This window comes from Ochotona princeps, chromosome 33, assembly GCF_030435755.1.
Source record: "Ochotona princeps isolate mOchPri1 chromosome 33, mOchPri1.hap1, whole genome shotgun sequence".
Lineage (NCBI taxonomy): Eukaryota > Metazoa > Chordata > Mammalia > Lagomorpha > Ochotonidae > Ochotona > Ochotona princeps.
In genome coordinates, this window is record NC_080864.1 from 3,255,395 (window position 1) to 3,278,960 (window position 23,566).

At 63.5% G+C, this 23,566-nt stretch overlaps 2 protein-coding genes across 8 annotated transcripts in view; one reads left to right on the forward strand and one right to left on the reverse strand.

The window, feature by feature from the left end:
- The window catches only part of RANBP3 (RAN binding protein 3), a 32,957-nt gene extending 12,904 nt beyond the window's left edge, over positions 1-20,053 (forward strand). For 2 of the 7 annotated variants that reach the window (XM_058657809.1, XM_058657806.1), the window contains exons 3-17: positions 5,411-5,602; positions 11,357-11,393; positions 11,477-11,563; positions 12,827-12,892; positions 13,464-13,571; positions 14,574-14,701; positions 15,397-15,522; positions 15,632-15,735; positions 16,183-16,261; positions 16,746-16,848; positions 17,184-17,293; positions 17,988-18,108; positions 19,129-19,271; positions 19,528-19,714; positions 19,798-20,053. In XM_058657809.1, the coding sequence (XP_058513792.1) occupies positions 5,411-5,602; positions 11,357-11,393; positions 11,477-11,563; positions 12,827-12,892; positions 13,464-13,571; positions 14,574-14,701; positions 15,397-15,522; positions 15,632-15,735; positions 16,183-16,261; positions 16,746-16,848; positions 17,184-17,293; positions 17,988-18,108; positions 19,129-19,271; positions 19,528-19,714; positions 19,798-19,841 (1,635 nt within the window). In that variant the 3' untranslated portion in view covers positions 19,842-20,053. The remainder of the gene's footprint in view (positions 1-5,410; positions 5,603-11,356; positions 11,394-11,476; positions 11,564-12,826; positions 12,893-13,463; positions 13,572-14,573; positions 14,702-15,396; positions 15,523-15,631; positions 15,736-16,182; positions 16,262-16,745; positions 16,849-17,183; positions 17,294-17,987; positions 18,109-19,128; positions 19,272-19,527; positions 19,715-19,797) is intronic. The other 5 variants (XM_058657813.1, XM_058657810.1, XM_058657807.1 and 2 more) reach the window with 4 other exon arrangements.
- Positions 20,054-20,977: 924 nt separating this feature from the next.
- On the reverse strand, positions 20,978-22,244 carry CAPS (calcyphosine). Its single transcript, XM_004595599.2, has 5 exons — positions 22,058-22,244; positions 21,844-21,950; positions 21,585-21,762; positions 21,307-21,513; positions 20,978-21,226 (listed from the first exon to the last, which is right to left on the reverse strand). The coding sequence occupies exons 2-5, from the start codon at positions 21,924-21,926 to the stop codon at positions 21,125-21,127; spliced, it is 570 nt and encodes a 189-aa protein (XP_004595656.2). The 5' UTR covers positions 21,927-21,950; positions 22,058-22,244; the 3' UTR covers positions 20,978-21,124.
- Positions 22,245-23,566: the final 1,322 nt, after the last annotated feature.

A 23,566-nucleotide genomic window follows, 5' to 3' on the forward strand; every position in this document is an offset into this window, starting at 1 on the left:
CTGGCAGCCGGCAGGCCACTGCGCCAGGCTGGGCGGGGAGAGGCTTGGTGGCTTGGGGCCACCGCGGAGAGGTGCTGGTGGGTCTGCCGCGGAAGGGGCTCAGAGCCCTGCTCGTCCAACGGGGGGCGGGGAGCAGGCCCTTGGAGGGCGCTTGAGGATCCGCCGATGTGGCTCAGGTGCCTGTGCCATGGGTCAGAGCTGTCACACTGTTGGTCATGCATTGGGGTGACGCTGCCGCCCTGCTGGACCCTGACAGTGCTGTGCCGGGGACACCTGGTCTGCCTCCCTTGGGGAACCAGCAGCCTGCGGGGGGCTTGTCGAGCCACCAGGCGGTGGTCAGCGGTTTGCTTGGGAGGGACGTTGGTTCATGTGCCACCCAAGGGGCCTTCCTGGTTCGGGGGAGGATGCGTGCCGAGTGCTCCCCTGGGAAGCGCCTGGCCCTTCTCCTGGCGCCTTTCCTTTATCCCTGGTGCAGCAACAGCAGCGACAGCCGCCTGAGCTGGGCACGTTGTGCGTTTTTCTCTTGCTGATGGTGACAGCGTTTGAGGGGGATCCCCAGTCCTCAGGCTGTGGTGGTGACTTGGGGCTGGTGGCAGCCCGGCCCCTTGGTGCCGGCCTCAGCTGCTAGGCTGGTAACTTGGTAACTCAACCTGCGTTCACCAGGACTTCCTTGTTAGCTAGAGAATGCGACAGCCTGCTGTGCCCGTGCCCAGAGGGTGCTGGCAGGGTGCTGGTGAGCTGCAGCCGCCTCTGCCCTCCCCTCTCCGCAGCTTGCTGGCGTGTGTGTGTGTGTGTGTGTGTCCTGGGAGTCACTTGACAGAGCTGGTTTGCATGTTCTGGCCTTCAGAGTCAAGATTCCTCAGGGGCCCAAGCATTAAGGTGGCTTCTCTCCAGTGTTCGGGAAATCAAGGGTCCCTAAAAGAATTCCAGATGACGGCATTGTCCTCGGAGCCACTTTGCTTTCCAGTTGGGGGGGCAGCACACTGAGGCCCACGGGCGCCGCCGCCTCGTTTCTGTGATAAAATTTGATGGGAACACAGGCCTGCCGGCGCCTTTGCAGCGGTCAGTCGTTCCTTGGCCGCAGAGCCTGGGCCTGCAGACGAGGGAGCTTCGTGGGTGACCCTCTGCCCAGGAAGCTGGCTAGCAGCCCCCCAAGTTACCACAAACAGCAGGAAGGAGTGGATCCTTAAACCTGAGGGCCTTAGGACCACCGGCAAGAGAACTGCAGTGTTGTGTTTGTTCAGAGGAATTGAAGAGCAGGTGCTCCTGTGAGCGGGGGCTCCTGTGAGCAGGGGCTCCTGTGAGCGGGGGTGCTCCTGTTAGTGGGGGCTCCTGTGAGCGGGGTCTCCTGTGAGCGGGGTCTCCTGTGAGCGGGGGGCGCTCCTGTTAGTGGAGGCTCCTGTGAGCGGGGTCTCCTGTGAGCGGGGGGCGCTCCTGTTAGTGCGGGCTCCTGTTACCAGGGTCTCCTGTTAGCGGGGACGCTCCTGTTAGTGGGGTCTCCTGTTAGTGGGGTCTCCTGTGAGCGGGGGCGTTCCTGTTAGTGGGGTCTCCTGTTACCAGGGTCTCCTGTTAGCGGGGACGTTCCTGTTAGTGGGGTCTCCTGTTACCAGGGTCTCCTGTTAGCGGGGGCGTTCCTGTTAGTGGGGGCTCCTGTTACTGGGGTCTCCTGTTAGCGGGGGCGTTCCTGTTAGTGGGGGCTCCTGTTAGCAGGGCTTCTGTTAGTGGAGTCTCCTGTTAGCCGGGGCTCCTGTTACCAGGGTCTCCTGTTAGTGGGGGCTCCTGTTAGTGGGGTCTCCTGTTAGCCGGGGCTCCTGTTACCAGGGTCTCCTGTTACCAGGGTCTCCTGTTAGTGGGGGCGCTCCTGTTAGCTAGTGCTCTTATAGCAGGGCTCCTGTTAGTGGTCTCCCATGAGTGGGGGCGCTCCTGTTACTGGGGTCTCCCGTGAGTGGGGGCGCTCTTGTTACTGGGGTCTCCCGTGAGTGGGGGCGCTCTTGTTACTGGGGTCTCCCGTGAGTGGGGGGGCGCTCCTGTTACTGGGTTCTCCTGTGAGCGGGGGTGCTCCTGTTACTGGGGTCTCCTGTGAGTGGGGGGTGCTCCTGTTACTGGGGTCTCCTGTGAGCGGGGGTGCTCCTGTGGCCTTGCGCTTCATGTGTGTGAGCTTCCAGAGTGCTGCACGGGGGACAGATCCAAGGCGGAGCCGGAGTTGAACGTGAACCCAAGACTAGCCAGGAAGGCTTTCGAGGTCATGGCAAGCAGTGCACAGGCAGAGTTCTTATCAAAATATTGACTCCAAGCCAATTCTAAATGGTCTTCTAAAAATAACAGCTGTCCGCCTCCCGTCGGTGGCCTCCCCCACACGGCCCCGGCTTCCGAGGCAGGAGTGCGACAGGGTGTGTGGGGAATGTCTGGGAGCGGAAGGACAGCAGGCTGTCAGGTGGACAGGGGCCAGATGGCCGCATTCTGAAGTGAAGGGCCCAAGAGCGGCAGACGGCAGCAGCAGGGCAGCTGTCTGGCCTGGGTGGCCTGTGGCTTCCTGCCTCTGGGCAGTGGTGAGGTGGACCCGCCAGGGACGGGCATGGAGTTGCTGCCAAGGATGGGCACTTGAAAAGCCTGCCTGGGAGAGAGGTGCCCCGTCCACTCCCGGGCTCTTTGCTTCTTAAAAGTCCTGTCCATCCCCACCCTTCCCCAGAAGCGCAGAAAGAATTGCTGTTCACGGTTCACTCCTCGAATGTCCTCCATGGGCTGGGTCAAGGTGAAAGCTGGGAGCCTGGGATGCAGTCAGCCTCCCCTGTGGGTGGCGAGAGCCCGATTCCCTGAGGCAGCACCACCGCCTCCCTGCCTGAGCTGGTACCACCGCCTCCCTGCCCGAGCTGGTGCCACCGCCTCCCTGCCCGAGCTGGTACCACCGCCTCCTTGGTGTAGAGCTGCTACAGGAAGCTGGGGTCAGAAGCGGAGCCAGGAGTGGAACTCGGGCACCATGGGGAGGGCTGTGGGCCTCTGTACCATGCCGAGGCCACTGCCTGGCAGGTGCCCACCCCTCGAGGGGCTGTGGACGTTGCCTGGCAAGTGCATGTTCCTTCACTCAGAAGTGGAGGGGAGCGGCCCCGCAGAGAGCTAACCCTCCTCACCCTGCCCCATTCACACAGCCATGTCAGGCGCCAGGTTTGCTCCTAGGGACAGGGCCCGTGGCGTACCACTCCTGATGGATGCCATCCTGCCAGCACATCGCCCGCAGGCTTTGGGCGTCCTTCTCTGCGCTTCTAGACATGTTGGCGGGGAGGTGGGTTGGAAGTGGAGTTGCTGCCCGGGAGCCGTATGGGATGCCAGCAATGCCCAACCTGTCACACCACAACACGCTTCCTCCCCATGGTTGTATATTTATTTATTTGTTAAGACAGCTCTGAGCGGCCAGCCCGGGCTTTTGTTTGTTTGTTTTCCTGCTTGGTGGCACAGGGGCACGTCACTGCGGTGCCAGTGGCTGTGCTCAGTGTTGGGATGGGCGACCCAGGTGGACAGCACCGGGGACTGTCTCCGTCTGCCTGTGCTGCGGGGGGCCGGTGTCCGGAACCTGTGTGCTGACCCCGGTTTGTGTCTCAGGGATGGAGTGAAGGCTGTCCCTCCTGAGCTGCCTGGAGTGCGGACAGGGCCGTTTGTCTGAGGATTCAGTGTCTGGCCGTGGTGGCATTGCCCTTTTGGGGCGTGGCACCTGCAGGGTGGCATCCCTTTGGTAAACGGTTGTGGCCGTTGAACACACTGCTCCGCTAGACTGTGAGGGCCAGCCTGATCCAGGAGCCCCCTTGCGGGGGTGGACAGGCCTCCCCTGGGTTGGTAGGGTGTCTGGGTAAGCCACATCTTCTGTGAGGGGACTGTGGAACGCTGTTGGGAACGTGAAATTAAGAGACAAGATCTGCCGAAAGTTCCCTCAGTCCGTGTGGAGGTTTTGCTGCGGTGTGCGCGTTTCCCAGGAGCTTGGTGGAGACCCGCGTGTCCTGGGAAGATGGCAGAGGCTGGCCAAGGTCCCTTGGCAGACCACAGGCCTTGTCTTTTTCCGTAGAGCTGAGCTTGCTTTGCCCAGGAGAACCAGGAGCCACGTGGGAAGTGGGAGGTGACAGCTGCTCATGCTCTCAAGGCCTTTCCTGCCTCCGAGTGCGCTGCTGCTTCTCAGGGCTTCATGGGCCACGCGTCCTGGCCAGGGTGAAGAACTCCATCTTGCTTCTGGCCCTTGTTTTTCATCTTCCTGAAGTTCACAACGGGCCCCTTGGGACCTGGATGTTTGGGCCCCCCTTGAGGGCCTTTAAACATTGACATTCCAAACTCGCGGTGACCGTGTAAGCAGGAAGGGGCAGTTCCTGGCGCACACTGGCAGGGGCTCCGTCTCCAGCCCATGTCCGCGCGCTCAGGACCGGGGCGGCTGCAGAGCCCGCGTTGGGGGCAGTGCGGCCTGGGGGCTCACTGGTAGAAAGGAGTGGCGGGGCCCTGGGGTGCCTCCTGTGACCCCTGGCTGGTTTCTGCCTTCCTACGAATTCTCAAAAAACCCATCAGGCTCACACATTGCCAAGTAAGACTTGGTCCTGGCTGAAGAGACCAGGTGCTTCGCACACCCAGAGTGCCACAGCCCAGCACCCCCCAAAGCCAAGTAGGTCCCGGGGTGAGAATAGCGCCCTGCCCTGTGCGGGGTCTTGGGGTACAACCCCTTCCTTCTCAAGGAGTGTGCCTTAGAGTGGTAGCCCCACACCTTCCAGTCCTGGGAGGCCCCTCTTGGGGTCTGGGCATCACCATGGGGGACTCCGGGGACACTTGAGGAATGCAGTTGGCTGGCACCACCTCCCTTTTGCCATGACCAATTGACTGCCCAGTGAGCCCTTGGATGGGCTGCTTGGGGTGAGCTGGGTGGAGGCTGGCAGCGGCCCTCCCTCAGCTGAAGCGCCCATGGGTAGGCTCCAGATTAGTGCCCGGCACCCCGCGCCTGCACACACATGCGGGAGCCAGCCTTGGGCCCATCTCCTTGTCTACCTCATTGTGGCAGTCTGAGCCCACCTTCACCCTGCCCGGAGCAGCGCTGCAGACAGCCCCTGCTCCAGGTTCGGAGGACTCCGGTAGCCCTTGGGTGCCCACCCCGTATCCTATCCCCTCCCCAGCAGGGTCCCTCCTCACCAGGAGCCCACAGCAGACCAGCCCCGGTCCATCCCCCTTCCACTTGTATGGTTTACAGAACCAGGTCTGGATGCCACCCACCCCCCAACTCTACAAAGCCTCGCAAAGGCCAGTCCAGGTTCCCTGTGGTTCCTGTCGGCCCAGAGGGGGCTCCGTCCGGTGCAGCTGCAGCTCGCTGACTGGATCCTGCGTCCCCGCCCTGCGCCCTCGGCAGCCTTGACTCATGTTGAAGGAACATTGTCTTTTTTGCTCCCAGTCCTCTACAGAGCAAAAAGGCTTGTCGGATTCGGGTGAGGAGGCTGAGGCCCCCCACCGTGGCCCGGCTCACCCCCCGCCAGCTGGTGAGCGGGCCCTAGAGCCTCCTGGCCCCGCTAACACTTCCTCCAGCACTCCTCCGCCTCCCGATCCTGAAGCCCGGCTTCCTCCTTTGCCGCAAGAACTGGCAGGGGTAAGTCCACACCGTGCGGCACATCTGCTGCTCAGGGATCCAGCCCAGACGGCCCCTGCCCCCCAGCCCCTCAGTCCCTGCCAGCACAGCACCACCAACGGCCAGTCAGGACCTTAGGCACCAGTAAGGATTTCGCCAGCGCTCTCTGAGCCTCTGTTGCTGAAGCGCCAGCAGAGAGGAGCCCCTCCGTTAGGCATCTCGCAGGAATCTGCCCTTCTTAGCAAGACACCTGCCTGTCGCCCAGTGGCGACTCGAGGAGGGGCAGGCACGGAGGAGCCGAGCAGTCAGGGAGAACCAATTCACCCCCTTTCTCCTCACTTGCATTTTTCTCTGTCCACTCCCTGTCTTGGGGCGTCCGAGTGCAGGGGTCCCAGCAGCCCAGGGCTCCCCGTGTCCGTGGGCAGTGGTGCCTGGTGCGGCTTGCTTTGGCAGCCTGGTCTGTGCGGAGCGCGGTTAGGCGGTGAACTGCCTGTCTTCAACCAAAGCAGGAAGAAGAAAAAGCCTGGGAGCCCGAGGGAGCCCTTGAGCCCTCGGTGTTTGTATTAAGAAGGCTTTGGAAGATCGTAGGTGGAGAAGACGGTGCCCCTGGAAGAACGGGAGCTGTCTGGGGTTTTGGAAGTTTGAGGAGTTGGGCCAGGTAAAACACCGTCGTGCGCTCAGGACTGACCACTGCGTCCTGTAGGTGCCGGTGCTCACAGACCAGAGGGCCCAGGCGTCCCGCGCCGAGCCCCAGGCCGCCCCTGGCTGACCTGAGCCGGCAGTCCCCTGCTGGTGAGGAAGCCATGCCAGTTGAGTTGAGCCAGAGAGCCCCGGGGTGTGCAGGACGAAGTGGCGAGCAGCCAAGTGCAGTCAGTGCCCTGGAAGAAGCAGGCCATGTGCTAGGGGGTCGCAGTGTCCTTGGCGGCACAGCGTGAGGCTGGGGCCTGGGGGACATTTGCACACCAGACCTGGCAAGTGGTCACGTGCTTGGATTTCCTTGGCATGGCAGCTTCGGGAGACTTGCCATGCGGGCGCGTGCTAGAGCCTGCGGGGACCCGAGCTGGCATCAGCTCTCGGGCTAGGTGAGCTTCAGTGGGGCCTTCCCTCTGCAGAGAGGAGGCAGCGGGCTTTAGGATGACGGGAGCCGACGAGGCCATTGTCCCCCCGCAGGGCCCAGCCGGGCAGGAGTGTCCTGAGAGGGCCTGGGTGGCCGCATGATGTCCATGATTGGGTCACGGCGCTTTGTGCTGCGTGAGGCGGGCAGACGCTTGAGGGGGGCCCAAGGCCAGGGCAGGACCAGCACCGGGGTAGAGCCGGTTTTTCTCAGATGAGATGTGTAGCCCCCCCCCGTGGCTGTGTGTGGAGGGGGCAGTTCCATATGAGGGCAGTGATTGCAGCTTTCCTATCATCCTCTGTATAGAATGGGGGTTCCGCACCCCATTACATCTCAGCAGGGGCATGCTGGAGGCCACTTCCTGCCTGTCGTGGGGTCCCCCCCACCACTTGCGTCTCTCATTCCGCCGGGACAGCCCCACCCTGGTGTGCCTCGCAAGTCCCTGTCATAGGGCCTCGGCCGTGGGCTGCGGCCCTCTGGAGTCTTGGCTGTGTGTAAGTGCCCCACGCTGTTCTCGATACCCGAGAGCTCTGGACCCCGGGCTGGCATGTTGAAGGAAAATGGCAAGTGCTGGGGGAGTGGGGGGGAGCTGCGCGGCCTGGCAGGAGCCCCTGCTCAGGACACGGGAGGCAGTGAGCGCAGCCCCTCCTGGGAGGAGGCTCCCTGCTGCGGGCTGCTGCGGGCTGCTGCGGGCTGCTGCGGGAGAACTTCCCTGGTCTGAAGGAATCAGCTGTGACTTCTGTGTCCTCACACAAGCTGCTCCCGCGGAGACTCTGGCAGCTGCCCCAGGCGCACTCCGCCGTCCCTCGGGGCCTTGGCCACGCCACGTAGCTGTGGGTAGCTTCTCCAAGGCAGTCCGAGGGTCCCCTGAGTGAGGTTAGTGAGGTTAGGGGCATCTGTTGACCACTCGAGCTGCCGTTCTGCTCACCAAACTGGGTGTGGGACAGACGCCCTCCGCACAGCGTCCCACTGTGTGGCAGGGAGAGACCGGGAGGTGGTTTCTGCAAGACTTGGTGCAGTGAACACGGCAGTGCACCAGGCATGCTGAGCAGGGCAGCGCGGCCTCTGCAGCCAGCATGTGGGGCCGGGGAGCTACCCCGCTGGCCCCAGGACTCTGGTACCATGGGCCCCGGCTAGCAAGCTCCACACAGACTGTGAGAGGCGTGGCGGGAGCCCTGGGACCTTGAGCCAGTGTTGGGAACCCTGCTCAGGGGCGGGGTCTGTGACATCCCCCAAGTTCTTCATGGAGACATGAATCAAGTTAGAGGTGTGGCACACAGGAAGAGGGCCTTGAATACACAGAGCTCACACCCACAGCCGCGCCGGGACGGGTCACTGGTCCCACCTAGCAGTCAGCATCTCAGTAACCAGGGGAACGTCTGAGCTGATGGTTGAGTCAGGACTCGTAAGATGGAGCAGCCTGGGGACCCTGCCCACTAGCTGTGCTGGATGGAGCCTCTCGGGGACCCCGCCAGCAGGCTGTGACAGACGATGGAGCCTCTCGGGGACCCTGCCAGCGGGCTGTGACGGACGATGGAGCCTCTCGGGGACAGTGCCAGCGGGCTGTGACGGACGATGGGTCCTCTCGGGGACAGTGCCAGCGGGCTGTGACGGACAATGGGTCCTCTCGGGGACAGTGCCAGCTGGCTGTGACGGACGATGGGTCCTCTCGGGGACAGTGCCAGCGGGCTGTGACGGACGATGGAGCCTCTCGGGGACAGTGCCAGCGGGCAGTGACGGACGATGGGTCCTCTCGGGGACAGTGCCAGCGGGCTGTGACGGACGATGGGTCCTCTCGGGGACAGTGCCAGCGGGCTGTGACGGACGATGGAGCCTCTCGGGGACAGTGCCAGCGGGCTGTGACGGACGATGGAGCCTCTCGGGGACAGTGCCAGCGGGCTGTGACGGACGATGGGTCCTCTCGGGGACAGTGCCAGCGGGCAGTGACGGACGATGGAGCCTCTCGGGGACAGTGCCAGCGGGCTGTGACGGACGATGGGTCCTCTCGGGGACAGTGCCAGCGGGCTGTGACGGACGATGGGGCCTCTCGGGGACAGTGCCAGCGGGCTGACGGACGATGGGTCCTCTCGGGGACAGTGCCAGTGGGCTGTGACGGACGATGGGTCCTCTCGGGGACAGTGCCAGCTGGCTGTGACGGATGATGGGGCCTCTTGGGGACAGTGCCAGCAGCAGAACTTGTCTCGATCTTTGTGCAATCGCGTAGCGTGCATTCTCCTGCCACACTGGGACAGGAGTGGGAGTCAGCAAAGGAAAGCTTGGACACAGCAAGGTCCCTGCAGGCTGAGGGGCTGTGGCGACCATGGCACCTGCTGAGCATAGCAAGGCCTGGGAGGAGGCTCAGGGCCTCTGACCATGGCCTCGGCTGCACATGCGTCTCCCATTGTACAGATGGTATAGGGGAGCCTATAGATGGTACGTGTGTCACAGCGTCCTGCCCTTGACCAGGGCCCCGTGAGCACCTGTGTGCCAAGGTCAGTTTCTGTTCTGGAACTTGGAGTCTGGTGGGCCTGCTGACCCAGTCAGAGGATCTGAATGCATGCCCTGGAGGAGAGAGACCCCACCGCCCAGGGCATCATAGGACGAGGTGGCACAGGGGCCTGGAGGGATGGCAGCCCCAGGCCCAGCGGTCACCGTGGAGGCCACCGTGGCTGGGCTTTAGAGCATCAGCAGTGTCTGTCGAGTTGCCAGGGAGAGAGGAGCCTGGAGCCACAGACTGTACGGTGTGGTGGGCTGCTGCTCGTTGGTCGGGGCAGAGAGGCGGTGCCTGCGGTGAGGCAGGGGTGCCACTCTTAAGAGGAGACCTTGGGGAAGGGTCTGCCTCCCCGAAGGACCCACACGAGGCAGGTCAGGCAGAGCCAGCCTGCGGGGCTCTGGGGTTTATTTATTGTACCTGACAGTGGCGCTGGGCGGCAGCCGGGTAGGCAGACGCTGCCTCCCTGGGCTAAGGATGTGGTGGGCACTCCCTGGAGCTGTGTCCCTCAAGGAGAGAGGAGAGCCCAGGAGAGGGGACCTGCCAACTGGTGTCATGCCGCACGTTCTCAGGTGCCAGCGAGGGCTCTGGCATCTGCCTCCAAGCACGGCAGCAGAAGACCCTCTGTCCTCACTCAGGTCTGGGGGGCCCCATCCTTCCCCGAGGGGCCGCAGCAAGGCCCACGCCACAGCCTTGTCTTCTGGCACATGGGGCTCGACACAGCCTGGGGGTCGTGAGAGTGTGCCACCCCTGGTGGGAGGCCTGAGCTGGGCATTGAGCACACCTGCGAGGGAGGCCCTTGCCTCAAGCAGCCCCCCAAGAACCCTCTGTCTCCACTCATGGCATCCTGGCTAAGGGGGTGGCCACCCCTCGGGCCAGCCTCTCACCCGCATGGTTCGTTCACGTTGGACTCGGGTGTCTGCCGTTGCCCAGTACCACCTTATGGCACGCCTGCTGTGTGACAGCTCCTTGGTCCCCTACGGCTGGCAGGGTGCTGGCCCTCATCCCTCGTCCCTTACTTGGAGCTGGCTTTTCTGGCAGGAGCGCCAGGCTAGGGGCCAGCGCCGTGTTGTGACCTGACTAGGTGGAGCCTACAGGCCTCCGTGCGCATGTGCACACGCACACCCACACCCCATCACCACCCCTCCCACCCCCATGTTCCAGTCCCAGGCCTGCAGGCTCAGTGTTTACATTCTTTAAGGCTTATGAAAACAAAAGCAAGGAATATATGGCAGGCGGCAAGCGTGGGCCTTACAAAGCCAGCAGTGCAGGCTGGCTGTCCCTTTATGGGAAGACGGGCCTCCCCCCCGGGGAGGGGCTGCTGGCCCCCGTGGGCGCCTGCTTTATTTATTGCACTTGGCAGCCTGCTTCCTGCATGCCGCGGCAGCTTTTAATCCCTCACAGCTCCCTGGTTTGTAGGGGTGCCCCCCCCGGCTCTACCTAACCCCTGGGGAACCTTCTGGAAAAAAGACATTTGACCCCTGTGCTTGCTCCTGAAACAGGGTGCAGGGTAGGCCGAGAGGGGTGCTGTACCCTTTCCTGAGCCCATTGCTGGCTGCCCTGCGGGTGACCAGTCCCCAAGTCTGGTTTGTCAGTCCTTCACGCGCTCCAGCGAAAGCGTGGTAGTGGAGGAAATTCGCTCAGGATTGTTCTGTAGTCTGGACAACTGCTGTGTTTGGGGATTGTGGACTTTGGCCCGAAGCGTTCAAGGCTAGCCCACTTTTTCCTTGCTCAAGGAAAGCCTGCCTTGAGGCAGCGGTCCATGCCACTGGATTTTGCAGGGCGAGGGACGGAAAGGAACCAGAGGGGTGTTCTGCGTCCGCTCTCAAAAGCCCGGCACCCTTGGTGGCGGAGAGGGTGGCCTGGGTGCAGGGTGTCTTGTGTCGGGGGCGGGGGGTGGTGGGGAGTGGGCAGGGAGAGAACCGCGTCCCAGTGTTGTTCGTGCGTTTCTGGCCCGCGGGCTGATCCTGTGGCGGGAATGTCTGGGAGCCAGCACGGAAGGTTCTTCAGGGGCTGGTTGAGGCTCCGTAGGGCTGCGTGCCTGGCTTGTCTCGGGGACCTGGCCCCTGGACACTGGGTTTCCAGGTCCGCTCAGGCCGCGCTCTGGGGGAGCGCTCCCACCGTCTCACCGCCTCCTGTGTGCTCTTGTTTTGTTTTTGTGTTTTTGCAGAGGTCAGCTGGCGGCTCCAGTCCCGAGGGGGGAGAAGGTAAGATCCTGCCCAGGCCCCCGATCCCCCGCCGGGCTTGGCGGGAAAGCAGGCTCACCCTTCCCCGCCTCTGTCTTCTGCAGATTCCGACAGAGAAGATGGCAACTACTGCCCGCCCGTCAAACGGGAAAGAACGTCCTCGCTCACCCAGCTGCCACATGCCCAGCCAGGTACCCTCACCCCGTGCGCTGCCCAGGTCCCCGTAGACTGGAGGTGGCAGGGGCGAGGTCCTTCCCTCATGACTGCATGCCTGGCCTTGGCAGCCCCGTGGAGGGCCCGACTGCACAGTCAGAGAGCTACACACACACACCCTAAGCGAGCGGCCTGGCAGGGTCGGAGGCTCGCCCCAGCCCTGCAGCCAGTGCTCGGCTGCGAGAAGCTGTAGTCCTCAGTTGAAAGCAAAACTTCTGATGTTCGACTTTTGGAAGCTCACCCAGGTCGTAAACTCCTACTGCCCTTTCAAAAGCGTTAAATCAGGAACAGGAGTGAGAACCCCTCCCTGGCCCAGCCCACGGGGCCCTGCCCTGCCGGCTATGGTTTCCTTAATGCCGCCTCCATCTGCTCAAACAAGGGACGTGTTTGTGTCCTGGCTCTAGGAAGTGGAGGAGAGCAGTTTGAGCCCCCTGGCTGGCCAGGCCAGAGCCTGCCTTTTTGGACGGCTCACTAGAGAGCCAGCTCCAAAGATTTCCTGAAAGTTTCTGACCCATGACAGAAATTCCCCATGAAAGATTTTTTTTTTAAGGTATATTTATTTTTATTACAAAGTCAGATATACAGAGAGGAGGAGAGACAGAGAGGAAGATCTTCCGTCCGATGATTCACTCCTCAAGTGGGCGCAATGGCCGATGCTGTGCCGATCGGAAGCCAGGAGCCAGGAGCCTCCTCCGGGTCTCCCATGTGGGTGCAGGGTCCCAAGGCTTTGGACTGCTTTCCCAGGCCACAGGCAGGGAGCTAGATGGGAAGTGGGGCTGCCAGGAGCAGAACCAGTGCTCATATGGGACCCCGGAGTGTGCAAGGCAAGGACTTTATAGCCACTGGGCTATCATGCCGGGCCTTCTCTCTGCCTTTAAATACATATTTTTTGAAGATGCGATTGAGGCTGTAGGCCTTGTGGAACAGCAGTGGAGCTGCTGGTCTCCCATATTGGAGCGCCAGTTCCAGTCCCAGCTGCTCCACTTCCCATCCAGCTCCATGCTCATGCACCCTAGCCTGCGGCAGGCATAGCCCCCAAATGCCTGGGCTCCCGCACCCACAAGATTGAAATATCCCTGAAGGGAAGGAAGGAGTGTGCTGGGCCACGCCTGTCTGCCCAGTCGCTGCTGTGTCGAGCACGGCTTCGCTATAGGGCTGCCCGCGGGGCCAGGCTCTCCGGTCGGCAGCAGGCCAGCCTGGGCCCGAGGAGCGGTCACCTCACGTTGTCTCTGGTCGCGCAGAAGAGAAGAGCAGTGGGTTCCGGTTGAAGCCGCCGACGCTGATCCACGGCCAGGCGCCCAGTGCAGGTGAGTGGCCCCCGGGGAGCTCTCCCACACCTCTGCTGGCCGCCTTCTGAACCCTGCAGTGCGGCTGTGTGCTAGGCCTGTTTGATCTGATGGCCGTGGACCCTCACCCTCTGCCTGGGGGCGGGGGAAGAGGGCTGGGACGCAGCACGGCAGGCCATCTTGGTGCCAGCGGCTTGGTCAGCCTCCGTGCCCAGCCATGGCACAGTCCGGTGTCGGTGCTGACCCCTGAAGAGCAGCGTGCCCAGTGCACTGCCCATCGTGTCGATGAGCAGGAAGCCTGTGTCCCGAGCTTGGTGCTGGGCACCAGGTGCTGGCTGGGTGAGACAGCCCTTAGTCTCTGGGGAATCGCCCATGACCTTGCTGCGCACCCGTTGGCGTCAGCTCCAGAACAGCACCCGTGGGTGGCCCCAGAGTCACAGCAGTCGTCCACAGGCATGACTCCTGTCGCGGCGATTGCCTGGGGGGCCGCCCGTGGACGCGGCACTAGGCCCACTGTGCCTGCCTAGCGGTGGGTGAGAGGTGCCCGGGCAGGCCCGCTGTGTGACGGCCCGGGGGCCGGGCCCTGGGAAAGCCTCTTGTGTTGCAGGTCTGCCGAGCCAGAAGCCCAAGGAGCAGCAGCGGAGCGTGCTGCGCCCAGCTGTGCTACAGGCCCCGCCGCCCAAAGCCCTGCCGCAGAGCAGTAAGCAGCAGCCGCCCCCCGCACACACGCGCACACGCACACACACACGCACACACACACACACGCACGCACACACTGCGCTAGCACCAGTGCTCTTCCCTGCCGAGCGACTCGGCTCTCCTCGGGGTTTGGGTGGGAAGTGACTGGGCCAAAGAGCTTTGTTGCCTCGCCGTCTTCCCGTGAGGGGGTGGGCTTGTCCCTGAGATGGACCCGTGCGGTCAGCCAGGTGTGTCTGTCCCGGCCTGGCCTGCCTTCAAGGGGGGCCCTCGGCCGTGGCTTCCAGTGACCCCCTTACTCTCCTGATTGGGGGTGTTTTCCGGTACCCAGTGAGCCCTGGGGGAGGCAGGGGCTTTGAGTGCCAGGATGCCTCAGGTGCTGGCGACGTGTGGGGGTGAACCCCAGGCAAAGCGTGTGTGGAGACTGGCTCCCTAAAGCTGCCTCCCACTCACAGGCTGTGTCCCTACATGTCTTTAAAGACACTGAAAATTCAGTTCTTTTAGAAATAAAGATAGGCTGTTCCTGCCCTGTGATGTGCTTGATTCGGGTTCCCCTCCCCCGTCAGAACCGATGCCCTTTAGAAGGACCAGCTTCTTTCCAGAAGAAGGGGATGCCAGGGCAGGCCTCCGGCCTGTTGCCCATGAGACTGGCTAGCGCCCCCAGTCCCACATCTGAGCGCCCGTGGCCGCATGGCTGCTCCCCTGCCAACTCCAGCTTCTGCCTCAGGTACCCCCAGGAGGTGGCAGGTGATGGTGATGGACAGACAGCTTAGGTGCTGTGGTCCATGGCACCCGGCTGCAGCCTGGTCCAGCCCTAGTTGCAGGCCCATGGGGAGAGCCCCAGCGGATGGAAGATCTGTGTGTGTCCTCGCATTACAGAGAGGCCTCACACCACCAACCCTCACCTCACCCTCCGCGCTTCCCACATCTGTGTGCGCTCCAAGCCATAGGTCAGCGGGACCCCTCCTGGGCACCCCTCAGATCCTGCTCTGCTCTCCCCCCACAGTCCCAAACAGCGGCACCAACGGGGTCAGCATCCTAGCAGACTGCACAGGGGCACGGGTGGCAGCCTCGCCCGACAGCCCTGCACGGAGGAGCCCCTCAGAATATGCCGATGACGCCCAAACACACGAGGTCAGTGGGTGCCAGGGTCGTGCTGGGCCCCACTGTGAGCTGAAGGTTTGCTGAGGTCCAGTTCTCCTGAGCAGTGGAAGTGGGGGTGGGGAGAGCTTGGTGGGGGGGTCCTGTTATCTCCTTGCTGAATGGAACCCTCTGGCCTGGCGGCCAGCAGCCCCAGTCGTGAGAGCATGTGGAGAAACAGCGAAGGGAGGATTTTAAAGCCTGGTTAAGCCGAGGTCTGCCCCGGGGGCGTTGGAACCACAGCCATGCCAACTGTGTGCCCTCTGCAGGGTGTCCAGCCTTGGCCGCCACTCCCAGAGCTACGGCATTTGCCTGGGGAAGTCGGTCTACACTCGCATGGGATCAGGCTCAGAGGGAGGGGCTGGGTCCCAGGGCTGTGGGGCTGGAGAAGAGGCCCCGCCTCCCTCATGAGCCAGGGGCGGGCGGGGGCTCCCAGCCTTGCTCCCTTCTTCCCTGCTTGGCCCCCTAGCTTCCTGGTCATCTGGCACCCTGTGCCCAACTGGCTGTGGGGCTGGGGGAGCCACACAGGATGTGGGCAGAAGTGGAGGCCCCATGCCTGGCCCCTCATTGGTCAGGGGCAGGAGCCCAGGTGCACCCAGTGCTGGCGCTGAGGGAGAAGCGCAGCCCGGCAGGGTGGCGTAGGGCTGCTCTTGTTTGGACCGAAGGAGTCACTCTGCTTTGCTCCCTAGGAGCAGGAGTCCCAGAGAAAGGAGCCGAGCAGGACTTCGGAGGAGGAGGAGGAGGACTGTGAGAAGAGAGAGCAGGTTGCACAGCAAGCCTTCGTGTTTGGGCAGAACCTGAGGGACAGGGTGAAGGTGCGTGGCCAGCTTGGGGGCACTTGGCCTGCAGCGTGGGGCTGTGCAGTGCCTGGAGGCTGCAGGGCAGGCCGCGTTCTGGGCCGTGACGGCATCCTCTCCTTCCCAGCTACTCCATGAGAACGCGGACGCAGCCGACGCCGACAGTGCCGGGCAGCCCAGCTCGGACACACCAGCCGCAACCAACTACTTCCTTCAGTATATGAGCTCCAGGTGTGCAGGGCGCCTGCGCGGCCTGGCCAGGGAGGCAGGCGGGCACGGGCTTGAGCTGCTGCGAGGACCTGCCGTGTCGTCCCTGACGTGGGCCAGGAGGCCTGAGCGCAGGTGCCAGGGGACGCACAGCTTGCCCTCCAGCCTCTGCCATCCCACTCTCTGCAGTGTGTGCGGGACTGTCCTCGGGCCTCACGGCCTGGCGGAGGCCGAGAGGGCTGGTAACCCTTCAGTAGCCTCCTGTTAGCCTCCGTGCGCCTCGCCCCAGGCTTTGGCACCCGGGAGGAAGCCCTGGCCAACCCTGCCGTGGCACGCCCCAGGGACCCGGCCATGGCCTCCCCGGGAGCCAGGGGGCTGCCCGTTAGAACGGGCCCAGGGTCTGTGTTTCTCTCCCCGCACTGGCCTGGCTGCTCCGCAACTGTCAGGCGCTCACTGGAATCTTCTTTCCAGTTTAGAGAACTCGACCAACAGTGCCGACTCTCCCAGCAACAAATTTGTGTTTGGCCAGAACATGAGTGAGCGTGTTTTGGTGAGTGGCCGACCCTTGGAGGCAGGGAGGCTTCCGGCCCAGGTTGAGGGACGTGTGGCAGAGGGCTGCCATAGTGCCCCCTATAAAATGAGGTGTGGGGGACTATCAGTCACCCAGAGGAGAAAGACCCAGGCCAGACTTGGCCTAAAGCTAGGGGCAGCCCGGCCAGGCTGTCAGGGAGGCGGCCCTCGTGGTCTGGCGCTCAGGCCCGGGAGCCAGGCTGCTGCTCGGGCTTTGTTCGCCCCATGCACGCCCTTCCTGCCTTTCTCCCACTGGCGGTGCTGTCCTAAGAAGGGCCTCCCACGGGCCTCCCACGGGCGCTCCAAGTGACGGGGCCCAAGGGGCTGCTCAGTGTCTGTGGGCACGTGGGCTGTGGCAGAGCGGTCTGCTGAAGTGGGGCTCGTGAGGCACACAAGCCAGCATCACCCCGACACACGCACACACTCACTCACGCACTGCTTCCTGCCTGCCCTTGTCTCCTCAGAGTTTCCCCAAACTGAACGAGGTCAGCTCAGAAGCCAGCAGGGAGCTCGCTGCCGCTGACTCCGGGTCTGAGTCCTCGTCCCAGGAGGCCACCCCCGAGAAAGGTGCCTGGGACCCCGGTGCCCCCCGAGGGTCGGTAGGGTGTGCAGTGGTGCGTGCCCCGGGGACGCTCTAGGTGGCAGGGCTCTCAAGCTGAGTGCAGCGGCCACCGTCGTGTGCCCTCACGGCGCCTGAGTGGCGGCCAGCACCCTCCTGCCTGTCCTCGGCAGTGGCGCCACCATCCCTCGGCCGTCTCCCACCATCCTCTGAGGAGAGGGCCCCAGGGAGGCCGGAGGACGCAGCGGGTGGTGGGTTCCCCGTGCGGACACCTCATCTGGCTGCTGGGCATGACCCCTCACCAAGTAACAGAGTTGCTTTTGTGTCGTCGGTAACACATCAGAGTCCCTGGCCGAGTCGGCTGCCGCGTACACCAAGGCCACGGCGCGCAAGTGTCTGCTGGAGAAGGTGGAGGTCATCACAGGGGAGGAGGCGGAGAGCAACGTGCTGCAGGTGAGCGCCGCTCGGACGGCCAGGGCAGCGGGCAGCGGGGGCCGAGGCGTGCGGGCGCTCCCTCCTTCGGGAGAACCAACGGTGGAGCATTGCGTCAGATGGTCCGTGTGCGTGTGTGTGTGAGTGTGTCAGTGCCAGTTCCCATCAGCTGGCTCACTCCACACGTGCCCTCTCTAGCCAGGGCTGGGCCAGACAGAAGCCAGGAGCCCCGGGATCTGACCCGTCCTCCGCTGCTTTCCCAGGCTCCTTAGCAGGGAGCTGGATGGGAAGTGGAACAGCCAGGACTTGAACCGGCGCCCCTGTGGCATGCTGGCACTGCAGGCAGAGGCTTGGCTTTGTGCCGTGGCCCCGCCTTCCCTCCCCCAGCCCTTCTTAGGGCTTCTGGTGGTGGCTGCTTTCCAGTGGGTGTGGCATGATTTCTGACTGTGCCGTCCTTTGTGTCTGCTCCATGATGGTTTTTTGCCCCTCTGAAAATGTAAAACGCACTCTAACTTGAGGGCTGCACAGGAAAACCAGCCGGGAGCCACACACACCCTCTGACCCTTGCTTGCCCACCCTGGTGGGGTGCAGACAGGTTTGGGAGAGAGCCACCCCCCTTTCCCCACCCCGTCCTCCACCACCAGGGTCAACCCATCCTCAAGCAGTAAGCCGGCCAGGGCTCGCGCTCACCCCGTGGCTCATGTCTGCATTCTAGATCCAGTGTAAACTGTTTGTCTTTGACAAGAGCTCGCAGTCCTGGGTGGAGAGGGGCCGGGGACTGCTCCGACTCAATGACATGGCGTCAACGGACGACGGGACGTTACAGTCCCGGCTCGGTGAGTGCTGCCGCGGGGCCGCCCTGGGCTCCGGGCCTGGGGCTGTAGTGAGCCTAGGAGGGGCGAGAGGGGCGGCCTCGAACCTCAACGTGAAAGGGAAGGGCTTGTCAACTCATGAGCTCCTTGGTGGGAATAGGTGGCCGCTCTGTGGTGGGAAGGGGCAGGAGGCGATCACACGTCCAGCGCGGCCCCTGCAGGCCTCTCTGCTCATGGCCAGGAGACCCCTGCCCGCCTGAGCCCTGTCCTTGTCCATGGGCTCCCCACCCACTCGTGGGGCAGTGCTGTCCGTCGGGCTAGCCTGGTTGGAGCCCACATCTTGCTGCGTTGCCCACCCGCTCAGCCTCTGCAGGCCTCCACGGGAGCGTGCATTGTGCCCAATGGTGCCCTCAGACCCTTGGGCGTGGCAGTGTCCCTCTGACCAGAGCCGGGCCGCAGCCCGCCCCCACGTGGCCACAGCTCTGCCCCCACCACAGGCATGCTTCTCCTTGAAGTCTCCCTTTCTCTCTTCCCTGTGTGAGGTGCCACCAACATCCCCTCTTCATGGGCCTTGGGAGCAGGCACCAGGAGCCCCAACCAGCAGGAAGGCAAATAGGCCATTTCCAGGGAGGCAGGCCTGTCTCGTGCCCCGCAGCCCAGAGCCTGTCCCTCTCTTAGTGGGCACTGCAAGCAGCAGTTTCTCTCAAGAATGCAAACGGCTGGGGTCAGCTCCCACGGTGGCGTTTGTCACGTGCCCGAGTGCTGCTTCCACGTCGTAACCTGGGGGAAGTGCTGTCATGGGGCTGGCCTTCCGGCAACCACACAGCCCTATGGACCTACCTGTGGCCTCAAGGCACCGGCCTGTGGCTGCTGACCCACATGGCCCTTGAAGGCCCTGGGGCAGGGTAGGCAGGAGAGCCCCACGTAGCTGGCCCCGGCCCTCCCTCAGCCTGCCAGTGGCCGTGGGAGGCGCGGGCAGCACTGAGGCGGACAGTGGCCATGTGGGGCAAGGGCAGCACTGAGCCACCTTGTCGTCATCTGCAGTGATGCGGACCCAGGGAAGCCTGCGGCTGATCCTCAACACGAAGCTCTGGGCGCAGATGCAGATTGACAAGGCCAGCGAGAAGAGCATCCGCATCACGGCCATGGACACGGAGGACCAGGGGGTCAAGGTCTTCCTGATCTCGGTGAGCCTCACCCTGGGGGTGTAGTCCAACCCGAGGCCAGCCCATAGTGGACGGGCGTCAGTCCACTGTTGGGTTCCATGGGCAGGTGCCCGGGACATGGGGGCCGGGTCCTGGGCTGCCTCCCCACTCCACTCATGTAGGTTCCACCTGACTCAGAGCCGGGGCTGCAGTCAGCTGGCACCTGGCAGGTTGTGCCCCGTGCCAGGTCCCCTGGACCAGTGATGCGCACGGGCCTCACAGCCCCCTGCCTCCCCAGGCCAGCTCCAAGGACACGGGCCAGCTGTACGCAGCCCTGCACCACCGCATCCTCGCCCTGCGCAGCCGAGTCGAGCAGGAACAGGAGGCCAAGACGCCAGCCCCTGAGCCGGGGGCTGCCCCGTCCAACGAGGAGGACGACAGTGACGACGACAACATGCTGGCTCCCTCGGGAGCGGCCGCAGCCGGTGAGCCTCGGGCTGCCCAGGGCCAGGCGGGCGCAGTGGGCTGTGTTTCGGGCAGCCCCTGAGCGAGGCCCCTGCCTCCACAGGTGCCGGTGAGGAAGGCGAGGGCCAGACAGCCGGGAGCACATAGCGGCCGGGGCCACGGCGCTCGGGGCTGCTGCTCTGGCCGCTCGACCACCACCCGCCTCTCCCCACGAGCAGCACACCCGGCGGGGTCGGCCTCAGCGGAGCCACACGTCCTGGGCCGGAGGAGCCTCGGGAGCTGCCTGACTGTGGTTGGGGACGTGAGCCCTCATCATATTGATGAGCAAACAAAAGAGCTTCCCCTGAATTGAAACGGCACATTAGACTTGTCACGGCTTCTCACTGGCTGGGCTGGGCCACCTCCTTTCTTCCCCCTGCCGGGGGGCCGGGGCGCCGCGAGCTCTGGGCCCCGCAGTGTGGTCCGCACAGGCCGGTGGATGTTCTGTTTACTACCATCGTGATCTCCCGTTCCCAGCTTCTGATTTGGGGGTTTATATTTTACAGATCGTACGTTTGGTTTGGTTTTGGTTTTTTCAAAGGCTTTGTTTTTGGTCTTTGGGATGATGATGTTCTCGGGGTCGGGGAGGGTCACACTCAGCTCCCTGAGGTCCCTGCTCCAGCGGGCCTGGGCTCCCCAGATTGAGTCGGGGTGCAGAGGGCACCCCACATTGTCTCTGTAGCCCCCACACCGCCCGCCTCCATGTCACATGGGTCACCCAGCATCTGGCACCTGCGGCCTGCTCTTGGCCATTCCTGAGACCGTCTGGGGCTGGGGGCCTTCCTGGAGGAGGTGGGGGGGGGGGCTGGCCACAGACCACAGGCTGCCCTCCATGCACACAGCGCAAATAGGAGCGGGCCCCAGGGAGGCAGGGGGGTCCCGTGCACAGAGCCTCACTGAGAGGCTGGAGGAAGTCTCCCAGCTTCCCCTTGGTTGGCCAGGCGCTGGCCGGGGGCCGGGCCTGCCCAGCAGCCAGCAGGCCTGAGCGGGGGACACAGCAGCGGCCTGCCTGGGCCACACGCCTCTGCTTTGAAGCCTTAGCCACCAGTGACAAAAGCAAACAATGCCCTCGTGTGTTTGGAAACATTTATGTGAGACTGCAAATGAAATGTATTTGGGAACTACATTAAAACTTTTACCTAAAACCTGGCCCCCTGCGTGCCCCAGGGGCCTCAGGAAACCAGGGCAGCCCCTCAGGCTGCGCACAGCAGGGCCCCCAGGGTGGCAGAGCAGGTGCGGGCAGGGAAGGCCCCTCTCCCTGGGGTCCTCTGTTGGCATAGCACCCCTGGAGGAGTGGCCCCACAGGGGACCTGGCCGAGCAGGTTCTGCGGCCTCACAGCCGCCTCCCCCACCCCTGCCCGGTAAGCAGGGGTAGGGTGGAGGAGGGCCGCTCACAGCCGCCAGGCGCTGGTCATCATGGCGACAAACTCCTCGTCCGTGTCCACGGAAGCGCTAAGGCCACTGTAGTAGTCTTGGAACTCGGCTAGCGTGACCTGAGGGTAGAAGGGCTGTGAGGGGGCGCCCGAGGCCAGGCAGCTGCCCTGGGAAGGGGGTCCCCCTGCGCACCACCCACCTGCCCGTCCTTCTCCGGGGAGTCGAAGTTGTCCAGGAAGCGGCGAAGCACCTCTTCCTCTGTCCACTCCCCGCTGAGCACCTTGGGGTGGGTGCGGCCACTGTACACCCCTCGGAGGTCATCCACCGTCACCACTCCGTCCCCACTGCGGTCCAGCTTGGCGAAGGCAGCTGTAACAACCGCCTCCCGGGCCTGGGACATGGGGGGCTGAGAACGTGGGCCTGTCAGGGACCGCCGGTGCCAGGGGACGTGGGGCAGCGCAGTAGGCGGCCACTCACCCGCAGCGCCCGCAGGAACTCCTCCAGGTCAAGCGCCCCGCTGCCGTCACGGTCCCAGCGTCTGCACACGGCCTCAGCCTCAGGCTGGGTCAGCACCAGCCCCAGTGTGGCCAGGCCCCTCTGGAACTCCCCTGCGTCCAGGGACCGGCTCCCATCCCGGTCCAGGCGGCGAAAAAACCTGGAGGGTCAGGGAATGGATGGGGTTGGCTGGTGGGCACCAGGCCAAGCCTGGCGACGTGTATGAGAGAGGACGGCTCACCTGGCCAGGCCCTGGATGCCGGCAGCCCCGCGGGCCAGACACTGTGCCCGGAGCTTCTCCACGCTGGTGTCCGCCGTGTCCATGCTGCTTTGGGGCTCTGTGGGCAGCTAGAAGGGGTTGGGGAAGAATGGGGCTTCCCGTGCGGCCAGCAGGGCCAGAGGCTGGGTGCTCAGCCCCCTCCCAGCCCACAGGTGGCCTGTTCTTGCTCACGCACCTGGCCTGTGTGTGTCCCACAGTCCAATCTGTTGTTCTTCGCACTCCGTGTCCTCTGCCCCGTGCGGCTTGTTGCTAAGGGGTGTTCTCCGGGGACTGGGAGGGGCCCCAGCCGCGACGCCAGGAGGGTGGAGGCAGCAGTGCCTGGGCTGGCACACTGCCCTGCTCGCTCAGGCCCAGTGCAGCCGTGTCCAGTGGCAGCTCAAGGCACAGTTCCTAGGTGACCCAGTGCCAGTCGCCTCCCCTGCCTGGGCTCTCGACAGATTGGCTGAGGTTTTGAAGGAGACGGGCTGAAGGCAGCTCTGCCATGGATTGCCTGTGGCATGTCCCTGCCTCCCCCAGGAGAGGTGGGTCTCGCCTTCAGCCCCCCGAGAGCAGGCGGCTGGGGTGGCACCCCGAGGTGTCGGCTCACCCAGTCATGCCATCAGCAGGTGGTCTGTGGGTCACTCCATTCCTGGGACGTGTGTGTGCTCTGCGTCTGACCACGCACGCCCCACACCGCCTCACGAGCCACAAGAAGCCTCCTGCAGGGGCAGCCCGTCAGCCTTGGACCAGAGCTACAATAACATTTGCTTTGTAGCTTCCCCAAGTCCGTGGTCTTGTTCTCACAGCAGCCGAGACGGCCTGAAGCAGGCCTCATGCGTCTTCAACGGTTGGGGACCCCACACAGGGTCTGGCGCCACCTTGGACACGGCAGGCAGGCCATGTGGTCAGAGGTCCACCCCTAGGGGCCAGCCGAGTGGCATTGTCCCTCCAGACGGCCAACAGTGCTGCTGCCTTGCAAAACCGACATGTACGGGGTGGGGCCTCCTGTCAGACTTCTTTTCCTAAGATTTATTTTTATTGGAAAAGTCAGATATACAGAGAGGAGGAGAGACAGGAACATCTTCCATCTGCTGGTTCACTCCCCAGGTGGCCACGACAGCTGGAGCTGAGCCGATCTGACACCAGGAAACCAGAGCCTCTTCCGGGTCTCCCGCGCGGGTGCAGGGTCCCAAGGCTTCGGGCCGTCCTCCACTGCTTTCCCAGGCCACAGGCAGGGAGCTGGATGGGAAGTGGAGCAGTCAGGAGTAAAACCATCACCCATATGAGATTCCCAGAATGTGCAAAACGAGGACTTTAGCCACTAGGCTATTGTGCTGGGCCCCTGTCAGATTATTTTGATACACATGTGGAGCACAGCTTCATGTATTGGTTTGCAAGCTGTTCAGTAGGCAGACAGCTCCCATTCAGTGTTCACTCTATGACATGTCTGATGGCCAAGGCTGGGCCGGGGCTGGAGTCTGGAGCCCAGACCTCGATCTGGGTCTCACGGGAGAAGCAGGAATCCCATCTGCCAGGGTCAAACCCAGGTCCCCGGGCTTGGCCGTCTAACTGGCGTCTTTGGTCTTCCTGAATGTTCCCAGGGGCCTTTCCTGCAGAAAAACAGACTGTGGCATCCCTGTAGGAGGGAGGGGGGACTCCAGCAGGAACCCCTCCACCCTCTCCCCAGAGCCAGAAGCACTTGTGT